A 20935-nucleotide genomic window follows, 5' to 3' on the forward strand; every position below is an offset into this window, starting at 1 on the left:
CATGTTTCAATCGATGACCATCGAAACTTGCTGTCCAAAATGCTGGAGTGACGAGGCACGGCAGCAGCAGCAAGTGAACTGACCTTCATGCTGCGTCTTGCATCAACGTGAACTAAGCCGTGATAACACAGCGTGGTGGACTACGTCCTCGTCGCAAATGGTTTTAAAGATACAATGGCCAGGTTGTGTGTGGCCACCCGCGCCGCCTAGATTAAAACTCCCCTCCCCACTGTAGCCTTTAGTGCGATGGAAGGCGGCGCGCTTCCACCCTGCTTTCCTCCTTTTCGTGCGTGAGATTGAGTCGCAATCGTCGGCTCACCTCACATGGTTTCACTCGCACATACAGCATACAGTGCACGGCATCACTTTTATCGCCCTTGGACTTTATACAGAACCTTACGGCGATACTGACGTTGACAGCAGAAATATGCTTGGAGTGCCTATATAATTGCTGTCGTAATAAAATCAAGAGGTGCACGTGGGATTTCATTGTCTGGCAGCATACACCGGACTTTTTTCATAAAGTGCTCAGATTTGAACAGTTTGTCTTAAACGGTTCAGGGCTGTTAAATTTCAATCAATATTTTGTTAGCCTACAAAGATAGCACTGGCACCAAAACTAGTAACAAGTATGTTGAAATTGAGCTTTAATTTAAGACTTGATTTCTTTGTTACTAAATGAGACCTAATGTCAGTCATATCATAAACATCATCACCACATTGTGCCTGTTTCCTTTGGCTAAAAGACACTACGTACATATTAACAGGTTTACAATGAACCTTCTCGAGGGATGTTTTTTTAACTTTAAAAAAAAGGGGGAGGGGGGAAGTTTTTGTTATAAATTTACTCTGTTAACTTTGTGCACCAGATTCTCACGTTGATTTGTGCTAATTTGACTGCTAGGACTACCTGACAGCACTCCATGTGGCTGCACATTGTGGCCATGTTGGAGTGGCAAAGTTGCTACTGGACCGCCGGGCAGATCCCAATGCACGAGCCCTGAATGGATTTACTCCGCTACACATTGCATGCAAAAAGAACCGCATCAAGGTAGTTGAGCTGCTCCTCAAGCATGGCGCTTCCATCGAGGCCACCACTGAGGTTAGCATTTCATCTGAATGGTCCCAAACAAGTGCTTTGGTTCTCTGTCTGAAACCAGTGTCTCCTGTTCTTTCACACAGTCTGGGCTGACACCTTTGCATGTGGCTTCGTTCATGGGCTGCATGAACATTGTTATATACCTGATTCAGCATGGAGCTAATCCAGACATCCCCACTGTCAGGGGAGAGACCCCTCTGCACTTGGCTGCCCGTGCCAACCAGACAGACATCATTCGCATTCTCCTTCGTAATGGAGCTCATGTGGATGCCAAAGCCAGGGTTTGTAAACGCTACTAGACTCGGTTTTCGGGCTGTTCCTTAGCCAGTGTGGTGGAATTACGTGCTTCGTATATTGCAGGAACTGCAGACTGCATTGCACATAGCTTCACGATTGGGAAATGCTGACATGGTTGGACTGCTCCTGCAGCATGGGGCTGCAGTGGATGCTCCCACCAAGGATGCTTACACTCCTCTGCATGTAGCAGCCCGTGAGGGCCAAGATGAAGTGGCTGCCCTACTTCTTGACCACGGGGCTGCTCTTGCTGCCCCAACAAAAGTAAGCACAAGTGAAATATACATTAGGATAAAGAAAAGAAAAATTTTGAACATTTTATTTGCAGCTTCTCTTTATTTACAACAAACATATTTACAAAAAATTGCAATGTAGAAGTAATTTGTTTGGCCAGAACAATTAATTGCACTGTAAAATGCCACTAACGTGTGCTTCATTCCATTTTCTACATTTCCTCTTTTATAATGTTGCTGAAAGTCTTGTTGTGACCCATAGACACCCATGTGTACATTTCTTGGCTATTACATATTTTGCTATGCTCTCTTGTAAAGTGTATTAGATTGGTCCTGCTGTATTTGTGCATTCAGTGTGGGCTGCAGTACCCAATTGCTGCCACCAGTGCATTCCTAACTACAGCTGCTTGATTTGGTTGTAGCAAATCACTGCCCTTTAAAATGTAACTCTATTATTAAGTGAAATGTAAAACAATGCTCTTCAAATTGTATGGTATATAGAACTTGCTGTGGGAGTGATGTATCTTGGCCAGAAGATAGAAATTCATATCATTGCAATAACCCTTATTCATCTGAATGCTAATGTCATTATATTCGAAATACATTGCAACTGTGCTTCAATTCATCCACTCAGTGAAAAGAACTCTCTCTGCCCACATATTTCTTTTATCTCTTTCTGCAACTGAAAAAAAAAATGTTCAAGGAGGCTGTTTAAAAAATATTAGGAACAAACAGCAACAAAACGAAAAGCTGCTTGTTCAGATGTTATTTACAATCCTCTTCATGCCATTTAATACATGTTTCAATAGGTGTAGAGTGATAGATAAGAGACAAGTGTCTTCTGGAGCATATAAATGAGAAAGTGCCTTGTTGAGCTGAGCTCATTACCGATGGGGAATTGATTTATGTGAATTAAAGCACTCTATGACCCTGAGCACTTTCCTTTGTCTTTTCATGACCATGTTTCAGCAAAAAGTCAAGTTCTAAATCTAACCATTAAATGTGTCAGAATAACCACTTAAATTTAGTATATAAAATTTAAGACTAGGAAGAAGTTGCTGGCAGCCAGACAGTGCACAAAATTCGCAATCAAGCCTACCCACAGATCACTTAGATATTACAGTGACAGTTGTAAGACAATATACAGTGTCCCAGCTAACTCTAGCCAGAGTTAAAAATATGCAAATGCCACATAGCTGGACAGAACAAAGGTAATGTTCTTTGTGTCGCTTGGAGATACTCAGATTATTTTTTCAGTTCTGCCTAATTGCATAATTAGTCCTAATTAATTAATCAACTTCTCAAATATTATAATTAGATTAAAAGTGTCAATGAGAAAATTGTTGAGCGACATAAAAAACTCTCGCTTCAGCCTTCTGTTCCTGAATACGTGCTACATAAAAGTTTTTTTCCGAGTGTGAAAGAAGCCTGCAAATGCATGCCACATTGCCGCGTGACTGGCCGCTCGAGGCACTTTGCGTGTATTAGTGGGCTACTTGTTTGCCTTGCAAACTCACCGGCTGCAATTCGTAAATTGCAGTATGTGCCGTAAGGTAACTAATTCAGAAGTTAATTAGTGATCTTTCTTAATTAGTTAAATATGTGTTTTGATTTCTCCTACATGTAATGTCCACCTCTCTGAATAATCCAGCTCAAGGACTAGAATTCTGTTGTCTGCAACAAGTAATTTTTTAAAATTCCATAAAGCTTAAAAATGATCACCCCATATACTTTTGTTGCAAGTATGTAGATTCTGACGGCTCAGTTCACATGTTTGCATTGCAGAAAGGATTCACCCCGCTTCATTTGGCAGCTAAATATGGCAACTTAAAGGTGGCCCAGCTGTTGCTCCAAAAAGATGCCCCTGTAGATGCCCAGGGCAAGGTGTGTACATTGGATTTGACATTTGTCTCATTGTGCATCTTGAGTATGCTCTTTGTAAACAGCTTGATGTTGATTTGATAATTATGTGGCATAGTACAGAACCAGGACTGTTGCATAATTTAATTAAGGCAATTTAATGGGTCCTTTAACAAACTGAACTAATTGTAACCAGCAGCCTTTCAACACAAGACGAGGATGAAACATAAGGGCACATGGAACCAGATGTTTTCAGGGTGGAAATTAGAATGAAAGTGCAAGCTGTACATGTTCTTTCAAGGCGTTAATGCAGGATACTCTGTCTACATATAGAGAGCAGATGCTTGATGTAATCCGGAAATTGATATAAAAGTGCAAGACAAGTAGCAGTGCAATCTTTAAAAGCTGAAGCAGCTTTGTGTGGCATCTCAGAGTGTAGCACATACAAGACATGAATAAATAATTGCAGATATTTTTCTAAAAGCGCGAATTAAAGTCTACACTGAAATAAATTCTATTCGTCCTATAACGTTTGTTGGTTTCCCCCACAGAAAGGGCACAATAATCTTGCCAGTACTGTGAAATATGGAAAATCATAAAATGATGCTGTTATTGCCATGATCTTGGTAATTCCAGAAATGGGAGTGAAATCTAGATATCAGTTACAATTAAAGTGCAACTCCAGTGATTTTTTTGCCATGTCAAAGTAATGGAATATTTAGGTTTCCGAAACCCCCCTGTCATGCCATGTCATGATAGTAGAATTGTTCAGCAAATTCAAAAATAATTTTAAATAAGCAAAAAACCGCAAAAACGAAACCGAAATCTGACCAAGCAGCTGAGCGAACCTCTTCGTGTGACGCCATGAGTGTCTCCACCGGGAAAGGCACGTAAGGCATGCCGGTCTCGCCTACTGGCAGCGAAGAGCAGACGCTCGGCTGATTCGTGACAGTGCTGAACCTTCAGGTGACAATATGTCAGCTACACCAGCTCTTCGGATCTGTCAAACATGATTCTGACGAATTCAGTAGTCGCGAATCGCTGTTCGCATTCGACCTGCCACCACAAGAGCCAGCGCCCATGAGCTACGTATCAAGCTGTGACATGAAGACCAAGGGTACCCCTAACCACTGATTTTATATGTGCTGCTTGCTATTTTAGTTGTTTTATCCCTTCTCAGGGAAGTGCTTCACATGTTCACTGTAAGATGTGGAGCACGACTTTCCACATTTGTATCCCGCAAGAACACCGCTGACAGTCCAAAGCACCGAACGGTGCATTTGTTTACACCGGCAGGTACAGCGACCACTCCTCGTTCGCTTGAGATATAATGCTATAGCCGCTCATCGGTGACATCAACTAATGTCAGAACATATCAAAACAGGCAGATTGTGTGCATGTAAGCACCGTTGCATCACTCTGCATCACACTGATATGAGCGACTACACATCTCCGAAAACAGCGAGCGGGAGGCCGTAGTATGGGAGCGTTGTTATGCTGCTTACTTATCATTCTTCATATTCTCTTCATGCACACAATATGTTCCGTAAAGTGTACTTATATGCGGACTTTGCGAGAACACATAGTTTTCTCGTGGAAATGCCGATGCCACTATAGACACCATTGGCAGCGAAACTACACAATTGTTTACGCTGCTGTATCGAGAGGCCTACACTTCCTGCCCATTTGGGATACGAGGCAACTAGTGCACCTCGGAAGCTAAATAATGAGTCTGCATGACAATACGTAAAAATACACCCATGTTCGCAGTCGCATTTAATTTAGGGAAGTGCTAGTGAGTGTGGCAGGCAGCTTTCCATCGAAAATGGCAACGTACCGATGTCGATACTGCTCCGTGTCGTCGCTTCTCACTTTTTGTGTGTGCACTGTACAAAATGAGGAATGTTTCTTTCAAACCCGTATGGTCAAAACTGAACTGCAGAAGTAGTTTTCTTCATCCTGATGGCTTAATTAGCTTCATGTCAGTCGCTCATGCTCGCCAGCAGCAGATGCATGAACTACACGACTGTGACATATAGGCTTAACCTCGGCTGAACGCTATCGGCATTGGCTCAAACTATGTGTGCGGATGGCGAGGGCTGAAGTTCGTGCAGCCTACATCTACACGGAACACAACTTCTTGCGACAGCAACTTCTCACGCCATGCACCAGCTCACGATCGTTGATTCCTCTATGCTCTCGTCGCAGTCATCTGCATAATCCCGGCATGCTCTGCATGAAACACTCCTGACGTCATACACAATGTGGCTTGTAACTGAGGAGGAGGCAAGGTAGTGTGTTCGAGGCAATTTATTAAATTCATTTGTCAAATATATGTGCAATTTTCAAACCTGCTTTTTTGAGCTCATGACGAAACTGTTAAGAGGAACATACCCAGTGAATTCCATTGACATCCGTTAACATCGAAAAATCGCCGAAGTTGCCCTTTAAAGGCCAAATGCAACAAAATTTTGGGCCACCTAAAAAGCCTGGATTTAGATAGTGTAGATTACATATGGAGCAGCCTTTTTGCAAATTTTTGTATTTTTGAAAAATCAGTGGTTGCATGATGAAAGGCTTTCAAAAGTAGACGTTTTTGATACTGAAACTTGAAATAAGGCTGCCATTACAGCTTGCTCGAAGTGAATCATAACTCAAATTGGATGACTCCTTGGCATGATCTCCAGAATTAGGTCAAGTCAAGTCAGTTTTATTTACATCATTATGATGTGGGTAGGCTCAGGCAAAAAAGCGAACGATTTTCGCTTGAGGGAGCCCGAGCCCCCCTACATGGCGTACAGCAAGGTCAAAAGTTTTTAAACAAGTACAAAATCCACACACACTACATAACAGAATATAATACAAGAAATTCAGAAAAATCGATATAAACTTTTGGTACATGCTCATTAATACACTATGCATAGGTGTTAACAGAGATGAATATGTCATTCCTATCACACTTTAACGCAAAAGGAATACAGCGGAACAATTCAGAAAAATCGTTATAAGTGAAATTCAGAACAATCGATATAAACTCTTCGTACATGCTCATTAATACACAATGCATAGGTGTTAACAGAGATGCAAATGCCATTCGTGTCAGACTTTTAATGCAAAGGGAATACAGCGGCTTACAAAAAATGATTTCTTAGAGTTTGTGTACTAGATGTTTCAAGAGAAAAATGTTCAAATATGAATTTATTTAGTAACCTTGGAACTGCATGAGGCATCATCTGTCGACCATGTTCTGTACGGCAAAAGGGAATGGTCCAACGTTTGTGTTTTCGAAACGAGTATGGCGTTGAGTTTGCTTCGAGGGATGACAATGCTATCAAGAAGTTGTCATTGTGAAAAATGGATTTTTTATATCTTACGGCTAAGAAAAATTCGTATAGCTTATGAACGGGTAGAATTTTTAATCGCTTAAACAATTCTTCGGTGTGTGCGAGGTAGTCAACATTTGCTATGTAACGTACTGCTTTCTTTTGCAGCATGTGTATTTTGTGCAGGTTAGTTTGAGTAGTAGTGCCCCAAACAAGGAAACAGTAGTTGACATATGACATGAATAATGTGTTGTATATTATTAATTTAATCGATACGGGTAGACAGGAGCGAAATTTCGCGAGCATTCCGATGCACTTTGATAAATTGGTTAAAGTGGAGCTAATGTGAGGGTCCCAGCTCATGTTCTTGTTAAAGAAAATTCCTAGTGTTTTTACTGTGTCTACCACCTCTATAATAGAATTGTCTATTTTTAGCCTAATGTCTGATGTAACGATGCTCTGCCGGTAATGAAAAAGTACCGCTTTTGTTTTCTTACTATTTATTATCAAGGAATTTGCTGCGCTCCATGATTTCAACTTTTCTAGTACACTGTTTATGTTTGAAATGAGCAATGGAATGTTATTGCCCCTAAACAAGAGACTCGTATCGTCTGCATACAGAAGATATTTTGGAAGGTTGCTGATATCTGTCATGTCGTTTATGTATATAATGAACAGTAGCGGTCCTAAAATACTTCCTTGTGGAACTCCAGTGGTTATAGGTTGAAGGTTTGAAACATGCTGATCTATTGTTACACATTGATATCGATGCTGTAGGTAGGACTTTAGTAGACAAGCTGCAGTGCCACGGATTGCATATCTTTCTAGCTTAGTGAGTAGTATTTGATGGTTTAGGCAATCAAAAGCCTTCGAGAAATCCACAAAAACACCTATGCATGTCTCCCTGTTTTCAAGTGCCTTGAGGATGATCTCTTTTTGCATTAGTAAGGCTGTTTCAGTGGACCTGTTCGGGCGGAAACCATGTTGTGACGGATTAATGAGGTTAAGCTTATTGCAAAAGTTCATGAGTCTTTTATGAATTACTCTTTCTAGGCCCTTAGAAAAAATCGGCAGAATAGAAATCGGTCTATAGTTGGACATATCGTTTTTATCACCCGTCTTGAAAAGTACAATTACTTTGGAGATTTGCATTAATTTGGGAAAGCAACCTGTTGATAACGCCAGATTATATATATAAGTCAGTAGGGGGGCAATAACATTCAGCACATATTTAACTGGAATAATTTGTATGCCATCAATATCACGTGACTTGCTATTTTTCAACGAGTTGAAGATATTACATACCTCGCGTTCATCTGTCAGATCAAAATAAATGCTGCGGTTATTCCTAGTAATAGTGCTACTCAGAGATTGTGGGTTTTGAGAACTGCTGACATCATCTTTAAAAAATGTGTTAAATTCTTCAGCAAGCTCTGTGCCATGTATGCGGCGGCCCTGAAAAACGAGATCTTTGATAACTGGCGACGATGGGGTTCTGTTTAGCAACTTGTTTAGTTTTTTCCACACGTCTGCACTATCCTTACAGAATTCCTGTTGGAACTGATGCTGCAGGAAGCGCCGCTTTTCATTTCTCGGGAAGGAATTCAGCTTATTTCTATATTGCTTAAATATTTTCAAATCTAAAAGTGACCTCGTTTTGACAACCTTTTTATGTAATCTACCCTTCTTTTTTATTCGTTTTAAACACTCACGGCTGATCCAGGGCTTTCGGTTGTTATGATGTGGCTTTAAAGTAATTTCTCTAAATTGTTCACAGTAAATTCGCTTAAAAATGGATTTGAATGTTTCATACGCCTCATCTGCAGTGTCACAATGGAATACACCATCCCAATTTTCATTCACAAGACTTGAGTAGAAAGATTCCAAAGTTACAGGGGTGATGTTCTGGATACTTACTGTCATCGAAGTTTGCGCATGCGTTCTTTTACCTTCACATTCAACAAAAAGGTATATCGGAAAGTGGTCGCTTATGTCATTACATACAACTCCTGATATTACATTTTTTACATCAATGTTGGTGATAAAAAGGTCTATCAAAGTCTCTGTGTACATTGTAACACGTGTTGCAGTTTTAGTAGTGATAGCATGACCATTTGCTTCTACTGCCAAAAGAAAGGCCTCTTGCGCAGGGCAAGATTTTAGCACATCAATGTTGAAATCACCCGCAAGTAGTAATTCTAAATTATTTACATTCACGTAGTTGAATAGCAATTCAATGTGGGAAGCGAATTAATTGAATTGACCGTTTGGCGGTCGGTAGATTACACAGTAGATGTATTTTCTCGATTTCAAGCATAGGCATTCAAAATCTTCAGTCAATAGAGACAGTTCAGGAATTATTTCACATTCTAGATTATTTTTGATGAGGATTTCAATTCCACCACCTTGTTTATTAGGCCTGTTTAGGAAGAAACTATTATATCCATCATGCCTGTAAACCTCTGTATCCGATGAATACCACGTTTCTGTCAACATTATTACATCGAAATCAAAAACAAATTCATTTAGAAGAATAGAAAGATCGTCTTCTTTATGCCTTGCTGATCTAATATTCAGATGAAAAGAGCTCAAGCCGATTTTTCTCGATGTATTAAATGTGGTGTTTATGTCGTGCGGAGACTGAGCCATTTTACAGGCGAGATGCAAAATATAAACAAATGAAGACACTTAAACCATTTTTTCCACGTCCTGAGCATTGCGAAGGTACAGAATCGATGACGATTCATCCTTCCGTGCAAGAACCCTGCCATTGCTTGTCCAGAGAAATTTCCACCCTTTTGCTTTCTTTTGTTCAATAGCCATGCCAAGTACTCGTTTTAGTGCTGGACAAAGGTGTTCGTTGATGAACAGGGGCGAGTTTGGTGAAAAACTCAGGTCCTCAGTTGATAAGCACATTTTACGTGCTTTTTGGAGCACAGCGTCTCGCTTGGGACGGCTTTTGAACTGTACAACGATATTCGGTACAGTGTTGGGGTTTTTTGCAGGGACGCGATGACAAATTTCGATGTCGCTTTTCACAATAGGCTGCTTTAAAGCTTCCCCTATTTTATCAAGAACATCAGGAAGGTTTTCATCTTCAGAGAAAGGTATCCCTTTAATCTCAAGGTTTCGATTCCTTGAATACTGCTCCGAGAAAGTCACTCGATCCTCGAGCTGTAAAACTTGCGTTCTGAGCGCTTGGCATTCTTCTAATAACTTTTCATTAGCCGCCTGGAGCTCTTTGTTTACTTTTGCCAGCTCATCACATTCTTTCTTTCTGTCCTCGAATTCTTTATTGAAAAATTCGAGACTTGCCTTGACTTCCCTTAGCTCTTTTCTTAGATCCCGTTCAAGTCTAGCTTGAAATTCGCGCATTTCCTTCCTAAGTTCAGCAGATTCACCCATCTCAAATACAACAAAACAGTGCACACAAGCAACGGCGTTGGCAGCAGTTTGGGCAGAAAGGACAGAAATGGCACTTCACTGTATGGAAAACGTTCTAACCTGCAATGATAGGGGACAAGATTTAGATGGCCTCGTCAGGCTGCCCTTGCTGCTGCCAAGTGATTCCTCGATGAAAGTGCGGCCCTTTTTGTAGCAGGCGCTTCCCTGGTGGACGTGACGTCACCGGCGTACTGCCTGCAGCTGCTCGCCGCGTGCTAAAAGATCTCTGGAGGCGTTGTGCTGGGACTTATATCATAGCCGCTAATGACCAGTTGCGTTTGTCGTCTGCTTAGGCACTATTAAATGACTGCTGATAAGAAAATTAGACAATTGCCAGCTCTGCAGCTTTGCCAAAATTGCTTTAGTAGTGTTTACTACTATTGATTATCAATTTAGCTAAAGCGAAATTTCATTGCAGTTGGCCTTAAACAGCAGATTGCAAGTATTGCACAAACAAAGCTTGTTTGCATTCTTGTCCATTGTTCTTCCACCTTTTGGAAGTAATTACAGTACCTTTGGTTTTAGAACATGACAAACAGACATAATTTTAGAACTGGGGGTCCTAGAAAGGAAACATTTTGAGACAGATGTCTTGAGGTGTTTGAGGCTCATACTTTGTGGTAAAGTCTGATACTGGGCTCATGATTGAGAGCTGTGTAGCTATACTTATCTTTATCGTCACATAAATTTTGACCTTATAGCTAAGTCTAATCCTTTCACTGTTGATCTCTACTAATCTGGTGCTAAATTGCTTAGTCCAAGTTCTTACAGGAACAGCACATAATCTATATGCTGATTTGTCACTCCATGTATGCTTGGACCAGCATTGATCTATATTTTTTACTCATTGTCACATTACCCAGAAATCTTTTCTTGCTATTTTATATACACTTGAACCACGTTATAACAAGACAGGATATAATTAAGTTAATGCAATCTCCATTGAAATTTCCTTAGAGATTAATGTTGTTTTAACTCATCTTATTACCCGCTGTGGTTGCTCAGTGGCTATGGTGTTCGGCTGCTGAGCACGAGGTCACGGGATCGGATCCCGGCCACGGCGGCCGCATTTCGATGGGGGCGAAATGCCAAAACACCCGTGTACTTAGATTTAGGCGCACGTTAAAGAACCCCAGGTGGTCGAAATTTCCGGAGTCTCTCACTACGGCGTGCCTCATAATCAGAAAGTGGTTTTGGCACGTAAAACCCCATAATTTTTTAACTCATCTAATTTTAACAAAGTAAGTTTGTTCCGCCATTGAATATAACGAACTAGAGTCATTTCTGAAACTAAAAATAACCGACCGTAGTGTGCCAAGCATATTGCTTTCCGCTGGGCTCTGCACTCGTTTGGCGTGGCAGTTCAAAATTCCTGCGTCAAATACACCAGCGAGCAACACTGGTCTTTCTCACCGCTGTAGATGGCCATGCACAAGCAGCACTTCTTTCTTATCTTGCTGCACCTCTCTCGCTGTGGCACATAGCTCGAGAAGCTATGCCGCTAGGTGCACCCTCTGAGATCACAATCTTGGAAGCCACACCTAGCTGTGCTGCACCACATATTGAGGATGCTCGTGCATGGAATGTTATAAAGCAGTGCCTCTCTTTCTCTCTCTCACTGGGGTGTGCTGCGCTGGCTGACAAAGCTAGGTGAAGCTTGCGAGGTTTTGTGAAATCGGCACGAGCTGGCCAAGCAAAACTGGCATGCTCACACAGCAGAGCCACAATTGCCGCGGGGCCACGAGAGAGTGGCGGACCATATAGTTACGCTTTTACACGCCGAACATGTGTGTGTATATGGCTGACAGTGTTTCTGGCGCTATGCCAAGCTCTGTTGGCCGTATACTTGATGGGTTCCCGAAATCTCACGAAAGTGAAACTATCTCTGAAAGTCGTGGAGGTTGCTCGAGGAGTCGATGCACTGTGTTGTGTGCCACGTGCTGCTCGAACACGTCGCTGTTCCGCCTGTTTACGACAGTATGAGTGAGCCAAGTGGAAATTGGAAATGAAAGACCATCACATTAGAACATAAGGACTGTATCATAAAGGCGCTAGAAAAGCATCAGGTGCTGGAAAGTCGCACATTGCACACGCCGGACAGCCTTTTGCTGTTGCTTTATTAAAATTTCATCGCATACGTGGCCGCGGAGCCGTAGTCTTCTTTGGACGTTGAAAGTTGTACACGCCATTGGGGGCATGTACTGCAGTACTAATGGGCAATAGTTGATGTAATGAAGTAGTGTACATAACGAAGTAATTTTGGCTTCCCTTCAGCTTTATTATGACGTTTGAGTGTACTTAAATTCTTGCATGATGAATATTTTGGGCAACCACTACATGACATACTTGAACCTCTAGCACATTAGTCAGAATGGCTGCTGCACCAATCAAAGTCACATTTCCTTGCTTATATATATATATATATATATCTCATAAGAACCGATATCATAAGAACCGATATCATATCGGTTCTCACCTGCGGCAAGTTTTTTCATCCACTTTCATTTCCATTAATTTATCGTTTCTTTATTTCATTTATTAAGCACAAGTAATTTCCGCTATGTTGTCCTTGGTGTCAGTGTTTGTTGGCTTCTTATGATATGACTAATAAAAATCGGGACTCTCGGTTAACCCCCTTTCTTCTCGTTTATATATATATATATATATATATATATATATATATATATATATATATATATATATATATATATATATATGCTTACTGTATTGTGATGTCATCTTTGCAGCTCTTGCCCTAAACTGAATGGTTGTTAACCTGAAAATTGTATATTTTAACTAGGTACTACACAAGGCTACATATTGCTGAATTTTAGCAGAATGCGTTGTTGGGCAAGTTGGTTCATCGTATTTGGAAGGATTGGTTGCGCTTGGTTGTGCTTCTTACTTGTGATCGTCTACAAAGTGCAACCAATCCTTCCAAATATTGCTCAATGTTTTTGTGGACTCTTGTGCACAATTTTAGCTTTTAAAAGACAACTTCAGTGATGTGTTTGTGTTTTGGTCAGTGCAGGGCCATTTATAATTGCAAATAGACTTGTGTAGGAATAGAAGGCCCACAAAGATTTGCCATTTATTTATCAGGTGACTGTGTTGATGTTGCGGCATTCTCGAACCTATGTGCCTGATGGCGCTAGTCCAGTCTCTTCTTCTTCCACAGCGGGGCTCTATGAGTACTGTCCACTATTGATGTATTGATTCCTGCATGGGTTGCAGGTATTGGCAGTCGTGCATGGTTCCAAGGGGGATGACCAGATGTCCTGACCCCCCCCCCCCTTAAAATTTGTGTGTGTGGTGCCAACGTATGGCCATGATAAACTCTTGAAATCTTTTCTTCCCAGCTGTTATTGTTCTTTTGCTCAGGAGAGGCAGTCAATGATTAATGAATAATGAAGAGAATCTGGCAGCATAGAGTTGCATTATTTCTGGCTCTGTATGCCTCAGGAAATCAATTACTTCGGGACCAGCACAGAAGTGGCATGGTTTAATGCCAACGTTTTAGTTTGAAAATGAAATGTGTCGTTAATGCTCTCTGGGACATGAATAAATTTATTATTATTATTATTATTATTGATCATCATCCGTGCAGCTACCACCACTATCGTCATCAATCCCCATCTCTGTCAGAACCCCTTCCCCCCCTCCCCCCCGCCGCGAAAAAAAAAAAACACCTGGATCGGCACCTTGTGGTAGCTGTAAGATTTCACTTATAACAGCACTTTTGCTGCTGAAATGGTTAGCCTACTTATAGTTCGCTTGCGTCATATAATGAAGATCAATTGTTCCTTTCCAGAATGGAGTGACACCTCTTCATGTTGCTGCACACTACGACCATGTCAATGTGGCTCTCTTGCTTTTGGAGAAAGGTGCCTCGCCCCATTCAGCAGCACGCAATGGTTTGTAGGCTTGGCTTCAGCATATGCTAATGGCATTTTGTAACAGGGAACACAGTGCCACAACTGTCGGAGGAAAGGAGTGCTGGATGATCTCCTGTGTGGACATTACACTCTCACTCACCAATTTGCTTTTTGTCATGCCTGTTCTTTCAGGTGTTCAACACTCTGTCATGCTCACATTACTTTCAATGCACTGCCAGCAACTGATGTGTGCTTATATTTTTGGAAAAATGTAATGCAGTGGGATATGTTAATCGCAAGAACAGTAACTCCATTTTCGAACTGTGCCAGACGGAGGACAGAGTGGACAGGATTACCACTGGGTGCACTGACAACTGAAAGTTTATTTCTTAATCACTCGGGTTAAACAAATAATAAACAGGAGACACACTGGAGCAAAAGGAAGTCAGATTGCAGTATATAACCCTAGCGTTGACTGAAGTTACATTGTACACGCCATGGTTCACATCGTGGTTTTGTGGCACTTTATTTATGGTTGCAGTGACCAAGGAACAAATATTTTATGATTTTCAAGGAAAAGATATTGGCAGAATCTGGAAATATGGTGCCTTGAGATATGTGCATTGCATTCTTGGTGGAAAGTCTTGGCATTCTGCACCATCACAGCACTGCTGTGTTGACTTGTGGGAATATTCTATTTTTTGCAAATAGTGGATTGTATACTATTCTGTTTGGTGTTCTTTAATTTGAACTTCAGTAGTCACAATTTTCAAAGTACAGTCGACTTTCGTTCATGTGACGTGACTTGTTGCCTCTAGCTTGGCATGTAAAATAACTTATCGTTTGAATGCGCTTTCATAATCGTACTGAGAGCAGCACGTCGTTGTTGTTATGCTATGCGAGAACTGTTTTGTTGTCGTCCATGGTCTCATCTTCTGATGGCAATGTTGATGGCGCTGGTTAGGCTGGCACTGATGGTAGGCTGCTGCGAACGCAGTTTTGGTTTCGTATCGGATTGTACCATGCAAGTAATTTTCTTAGGATTTTTCTAGAAAAAAAAAAGGTGTGCATTAGAATAGGGTAAATACTGTAATAATTCATTGTGAGCTACCTTTTTTGCCTTGAAATCTTCCTGGGGCATGCTGAAAATAGGCATTTTCGACGGGAAATGACGTGTTCGATGCACTCCTTGTACCCTAAGCTCTGCCAAGCTTGACTATGCCACTATTGAAGTCACCACTGCAGTCACCATTGGGATTAGACGTGTACGTAATGACCAAGTTTAAATTATCTGGCTAAGGCCAATTTCAGGATTGAAATATTGAAAGTTGGGTCCCATAGAAATGCATCTGCCCCAACTGGGAACTTTGGTCAGAATCAAATAAACCAAAAAATCAAATTAACTGGGTTCAAATTAATGGAAGTCTACTATATCTGGAACGAACAAATATAAATTTGAAAATGTGCAATTGGCAGTTTCGGTTTTAGTAAGCAAGTTTCACTACTATTGCCATGGCTCATAGCCAATATAAACCAAAGACCAATATTTATTTACAGTCGCCACCCAATATTTGGACCTGCTTGATTATCGAACATCCCTGTGGCACCACTACCTTCATTATTGAACCAATGTACAATGGCAACCAAACTTTCGGGTGCCATATGGTGTTTCTCTCGATTATTCAGACATTATCCATGCACATGATGTCATAGAAATGGCACCCATGAAGAAACTTATCATTCAGGTGTACCCTTGTACTCTCGCTTTCATTGGTGAGGTTGTTTCTAGTCTTCCTGCGAGCCATACAGCTGCTGCGAATAGATCTGCATCAACTTGACACCAACCGTAAATTTGGTTGCTGACACCCAGTGAAGCAGTGCTTGTTAGGCCTAAAAGCCTAGGTAGTGTGGCCATGACAAAAATATACTACTGGCCAACATGATGGTGGCCAACAAGCCTTCACGAGAAGTTTGCTGCTTATTGAGTGGCTCTCGGGGAAAAAGCCTTAGATTATACACATTACTAAGGACTGTAGAAATGTCATTTGGGTGTATAGACGACCGGCCGACATGTTCATCTAAACAATTACTGGACTGGATGTGCAGGTAGAAAGCACTGCACTGAATTTGCACATCACAGGCTAAACTGCCAGCATCGCACAATCAAAGTTGCATGCAACATGGGCACATCATGTTGATGCATGACACACCTCAGACCAACGTTACTAGATTAGGTTGTTTTCAAACTTCTGTTAATGCGTGGACCCGCCACCGATTCACTGATCTCGTGGCGCTGCTGTCGCTCTTTGCTTGGTCAGCACGGCGCGGACGGCGCAGAGAAGCACTGTCCGTGGCTGTTTACATGGCTTGGTGGTGTGTATGCATGCATGTTTTGCTGCAGTCTCAGTGCTTCTTGCAGCTCTTGTGCGTGTTGGATGCTGTGTACATTTTGAGGAGTTTAGGCCTGTATCATCGAATTTTATTTGGTGACGCAAATGCATTTTTATGCGCGGTTCCTGCAGCGAGAATGGGCCTTGAATGTGCAAGTCTGCTCCCCCGCAAGCGAGCACAGCTCATGTAGGTTTGAACATTGCACTTGTGAATGTGGGGCTCTGATGAAAGAAAATAGTGCTAACTTAATTTTTTTTTAAATTCTGGAATAAAGTGTTGAGAGTGTGCATATACCAAGAGAAGGGTGCCTTGGATTTTATTCCTACTATGTAAAAAGTGCTGAACGTCTTCTTTCATGAAAATATCTATATACAGGGTGTCTACCAACCGGGAAAACCGGGAATTCTCAGGGATATTGAGTAGTCTAGAAAAACTCAGGGAAAACTCGGGGAATTTGTGCCTCTATCAGGGAAAATTAGCTGTATTCTTATTGAAAGGGTCTAAAGTCACCGTAATGCTGGCTTGAGTAACAGACAGGAATCGTAATGAATCGTCTTTGACGCCCTGTCGTTGGCTGGAGGAGTTGCCAGTGTACAGTCAACGACCAACTTTCCGGATGCCTGATAATTTGGACGGTTTCGCAGCACCACCACATACCCCATAGAGTAAAGGTATCAGAACGTCTGAAATTTCGGATGCACAAACCTTTCGTCGTCTGATTTTCCGGACTTTTTGCCGCGATCGAAGGTCTGAAACGGCATTAATCAAACCCACTACCACTGCCGTTTTGATTAGCTCCCTGCCTCGAACCGGTACTCTCGCACGTAGATCCGCTGGCAGCCATAGCCACCCCTGCGGCAACGCTAGACCTAGCCGCTTTGACGTTCGCTATTAAGCTTTTTGCCATTGGATGCCGTGTTTTTCATTGAAAGAATTCACTGTTGTCAGCAATGGCGCAGACTCCGCCTTTATGGTCCTCGCGATTGGCTTAGAAGCTTGGAAAGCATGTTACGTTGCATAATGCCAATTCCCGAAAGTCAGCTTCGCCTCTGTACAGAAATGTTACTTGGTGAAGCATACGCAAATGTATTGCAGTGAAGCATAACAAGCATGGCAAGGGGCTATTGCCACGGGACACAGTATGTATTCCTTAATTATACACGCATGCACCCGGTATCTGGTGTCAGAGTAAGAGCACTGATATGCCTAATACATGTACCGACAGGCCTTCAGAGCGTTTACAAATGTGCCTGTGGCGGTTTGAGCCCTTAAGGGCAGTAAGTGACATGCGTTTATTTTTTCCAACTGGCCGATATTTTGGACGTTTTCGTGACCCCTAGGGAGTTCAAAAAATCGGACGTGGACTGTGCAACTGATCAAGAAGATGCTTCAAATGGTCCGTGGGGTGAACGAGTGGCGGAAGGAGGACAAGAACAGAAAGGACCTATGTATTGTGGAATTAACGAGAAAGGAAGCGTGCTGCTGCCGTATTGAAGGAGCTTGAGCTCAAAAAACAGTGTTGGCTGATGTTGAGATGCAGGTATCCCTCATGCAAACCAAAATAATCTCTTTAAAGCAGTGAAACATAACACTGAGGCATCGTGCACAGGCTGAGAGTATGTCAGGACAGTTGAGGTTGACTTACGAGCTGTTGAGACAGAATCTCAATTGTGACAAAGTTTGGGCCTCATACCACTGAGCTTGTTACCATTTGATAGAAATAGCTCACATTCAAAAATATTTGCTTCTTATGCATCTCCTTTTTATTCGTATTTGAGAATATCCAACTCAATTTGCAATTTTTTTCGAATACATTTTATTTTGTGTGCGTTTTACTAACCCCTCCGTTCTATTACCTTTTTAAATAACATAAACACTAGTCCTAAGTATGCAAATTGGATTAAGTCGTTTTTAAAAAAAAATTTTTTCATATGCTTACTAGAGAGTGACAGCATCAGGCGATATGGTTGCAGCCCGTCTTGACATAAAACTTAGTTCTGCATCACTCAGGGAATTTTGCAAAGGTACTCAGGGAAAACCTGGAAAACTCGGGGAATTTAGAAATGTCAACTTGGTAGACACCCTGTATATATTAGCATCTTGAACTTTGAAAATAAGATGTTTCCTAAGGTGTAATTGTTTCCACCTTCACAAGTAAGGACTCCCCCATTTTCTTTGTTGTTTTGTTAACTTCAAGCTGCTTTGTCAAAATTTTATGCAAACTTCACAATTATTTGAACCTTTCTCTTCAGAATTGTTTGGCACTATTACAGTTCGCTTTGAATTCACTTTTAACCATAAAATTGACATTGAAAACAAAGGGAATAGCAGAGGTTTGCTTTTTGCAGATCTCTTATTTTGGAGTAGCCAGCTCTGACAGTGAATGTTTTAGAGAATTGTGAATATACAGACGCCTTTGAAACCACATCAGGGTTCTCGTGCGGAGGCTATCACCTGTAAACTAACATGTAGACCCTGTGTGGGTTTTAAATTTTCATTTACTTATCTGTTGAAGTGCCAGAGCATGGTTGAAATGTGACCAAGTAAACTTCACTTATGCGTAAAACCTATCAGATGCCAGTTAGTTCACCATTTCTGGTTCCAGAGTTTCCTTCTAAGTTGCTAGTACCACATGAATGCACTTCACTGGAGTTTGTGTGATTTGGTCAGTGTGAAATGCTATTCCGCTCAAGTAGAGTTCTTTTCATTTCATTTGGAAACTTTGTCTTATAGATGCCTTATAGGCTTACGTTTTGTGCTTTCTCAGGGTATACACCACTACACGTAGCGGCACGCAAAGACCAGATGGACATAGCCAGCAGCCTTTTGGAGTACGGAGCCAAGCCAGGAGCTGAGTCACGGGCAGGCTTCACACCTCTGCACTTGGCAGCTCAAGAAGGCCATGCCGACCTGGCTGCTTTGCTGGTCGAGCATGGGGCTGACTGTAATGCCAAGGCCAAGGTATGAATAAGACATGCACCTGTGTGACCTTCTACAAAGCCTGTGTTTAGGAAAGCTTAGTGCCTGTAAACATTTTATATGACATTATATTTTGCTTCACTGCTGGTGATAGTGTATTTTAATCAATAAAGCACATGGCACTGACCAAGGCGCAATATATTGAAATAAGAGACGTTTTCAGCTCCCGCAAGGGTATTTGAGTACAGTTAAATCTTGTCATAAAGAAGTAGGTAAAATCGGCAGTTTGCTTCGTTATGTGGAAATTTCGTTGTATCGAAATTCAACCTTTTATGGAAATAAGTACAGCCGCCGATCGACTTTTCTTGCACGGGAAAGGGCCGCAGGATTTTCTTAATTATCTGACAGTCGAAAAAAGCAAATTACAATGAGAAAACAATTAATTTTGATGAATTTGAGAGTCAGCGACGAATGATATGGTTTCATGCCATGTCGATGATATCTTCACGTAGGCGGTACGAATTAAGTGAAGCCAGCCACGCTTTCGTGTCCACTCTAGCCCCGCAGCTGATAGTGTCACCTGCACTGGGACGACGCTATCATGAAAAGCACCCGCAGCGGGGAGTGAATGCTTCATCTGCCTCTCGCTCCGACAGGTCACCGAAACTCGAGATTACGCAACTGTCAACACTAAGCGCGCGGGAAGACAGCTTACATGATGCCATGCTGTCTCGGCATGCCCACTCTTTGCACATGTGGCAGATTTCCTCTAAAGCAGGGTGCGTGGCTTCGTATGCACTCAGCCGCGCTTACAGGCATGCCCCGCCGTGGCCGAGGCGCACGCCAGAAATCGCGATGCGTGTCAACTTACCCCTTCCCCTGCTCCTCGCGTGTGTTTGATTGCATTACTGGGAGCTCGCTCCCCTCCCCCTCTTTCCCTTTGCTCGCATGGGGAGGCGGCACTTGTGCGTGAAGCCACCATCTTTCTTGTCTCGCCCTCGCACACTTTCACTTGCACCTAAAGCACAAAGTGCGGGGGGCGCGATAAGATGTTATTGCACTTGGACTTCATAGGGAACATTATGCGGCTCCACTTCGGCGGTCGCCCTTGTAGCACCGCACACGATTTGAGAGGTGTGTTTGCAAGCAGCCGCTTGTAATTCAATCATTTGATCTTTTGCATCCACGGAAGTTTCCATTTATTCTATTGGCATTCCTTTGCTGCGGAAGTGAGATTTCGTTATATTGAAATCACACTTCATTATATTGAGGTTCTAATGACATGGTGTTCTATGGACAAGAGGTTATGAAAAGTTAAATACTTTGTTATATCAAGAATTTCATTATGTTGAAGTTTATTATATCTTGTTTTAACTGTATATCTTGCCTTGGTTGACGACGTGTGTTTTATTGACTCTGATTTTCCTTGCCCAGATAAGTTTATTTCAGATCCTCGATTTAATAGTTCATCTTATTTTCATCAATTGTGCTGTTTAA

General features: G+C 41.9%; 1 protein-coding gene across 1 annotated transcript in view; it reads left to right on the forward strand.

The window, feature by feature from the left end:
- LOC142588471 (uncharacterized) overlaps positions 1-20935 on the forward strand; it is a 334812-nt gene that overhangs the window by 58808 nt on the left and 255069 nt on the right. The window contains exons 10-15 of the mRNA XM_075700246.1: positions 905-1102; positions 1183-1380; positions 1460-1657; positions 3412-3510; positions 14065-14167; positions 19287-19480. Of these exons, the coding sequence (XP_075556361.1) occupies positions 905-1102; positions 1183-1380; positions 1460-1657; positions 3412-3510; positions 14065-14167; positions 19287-19480 (990 nt within the window). The remainder of the gene's footprint in view (positions 1-904; positions 1103-1182; positions 1381-1459; positions 1658-3411; positions 3511-14064; positions 14168-19286; positions 19481-20935) is intronic.

Source organism: Dermacentor variabilis, chromosome 1 (genome assembly GCF_050947875.1).
Source record: "Dermacentor variabilis isolate Ectoservices chromosome 1, ASM5094787v1, whole genome shotgun sequence".
NCBI classification, from domain to species: Eukaryota; Metazoa; Arthropoda; class Arachnida; order Ixodida; family Ixodidae; genus Dermacentor; species Dermacentor variabilis.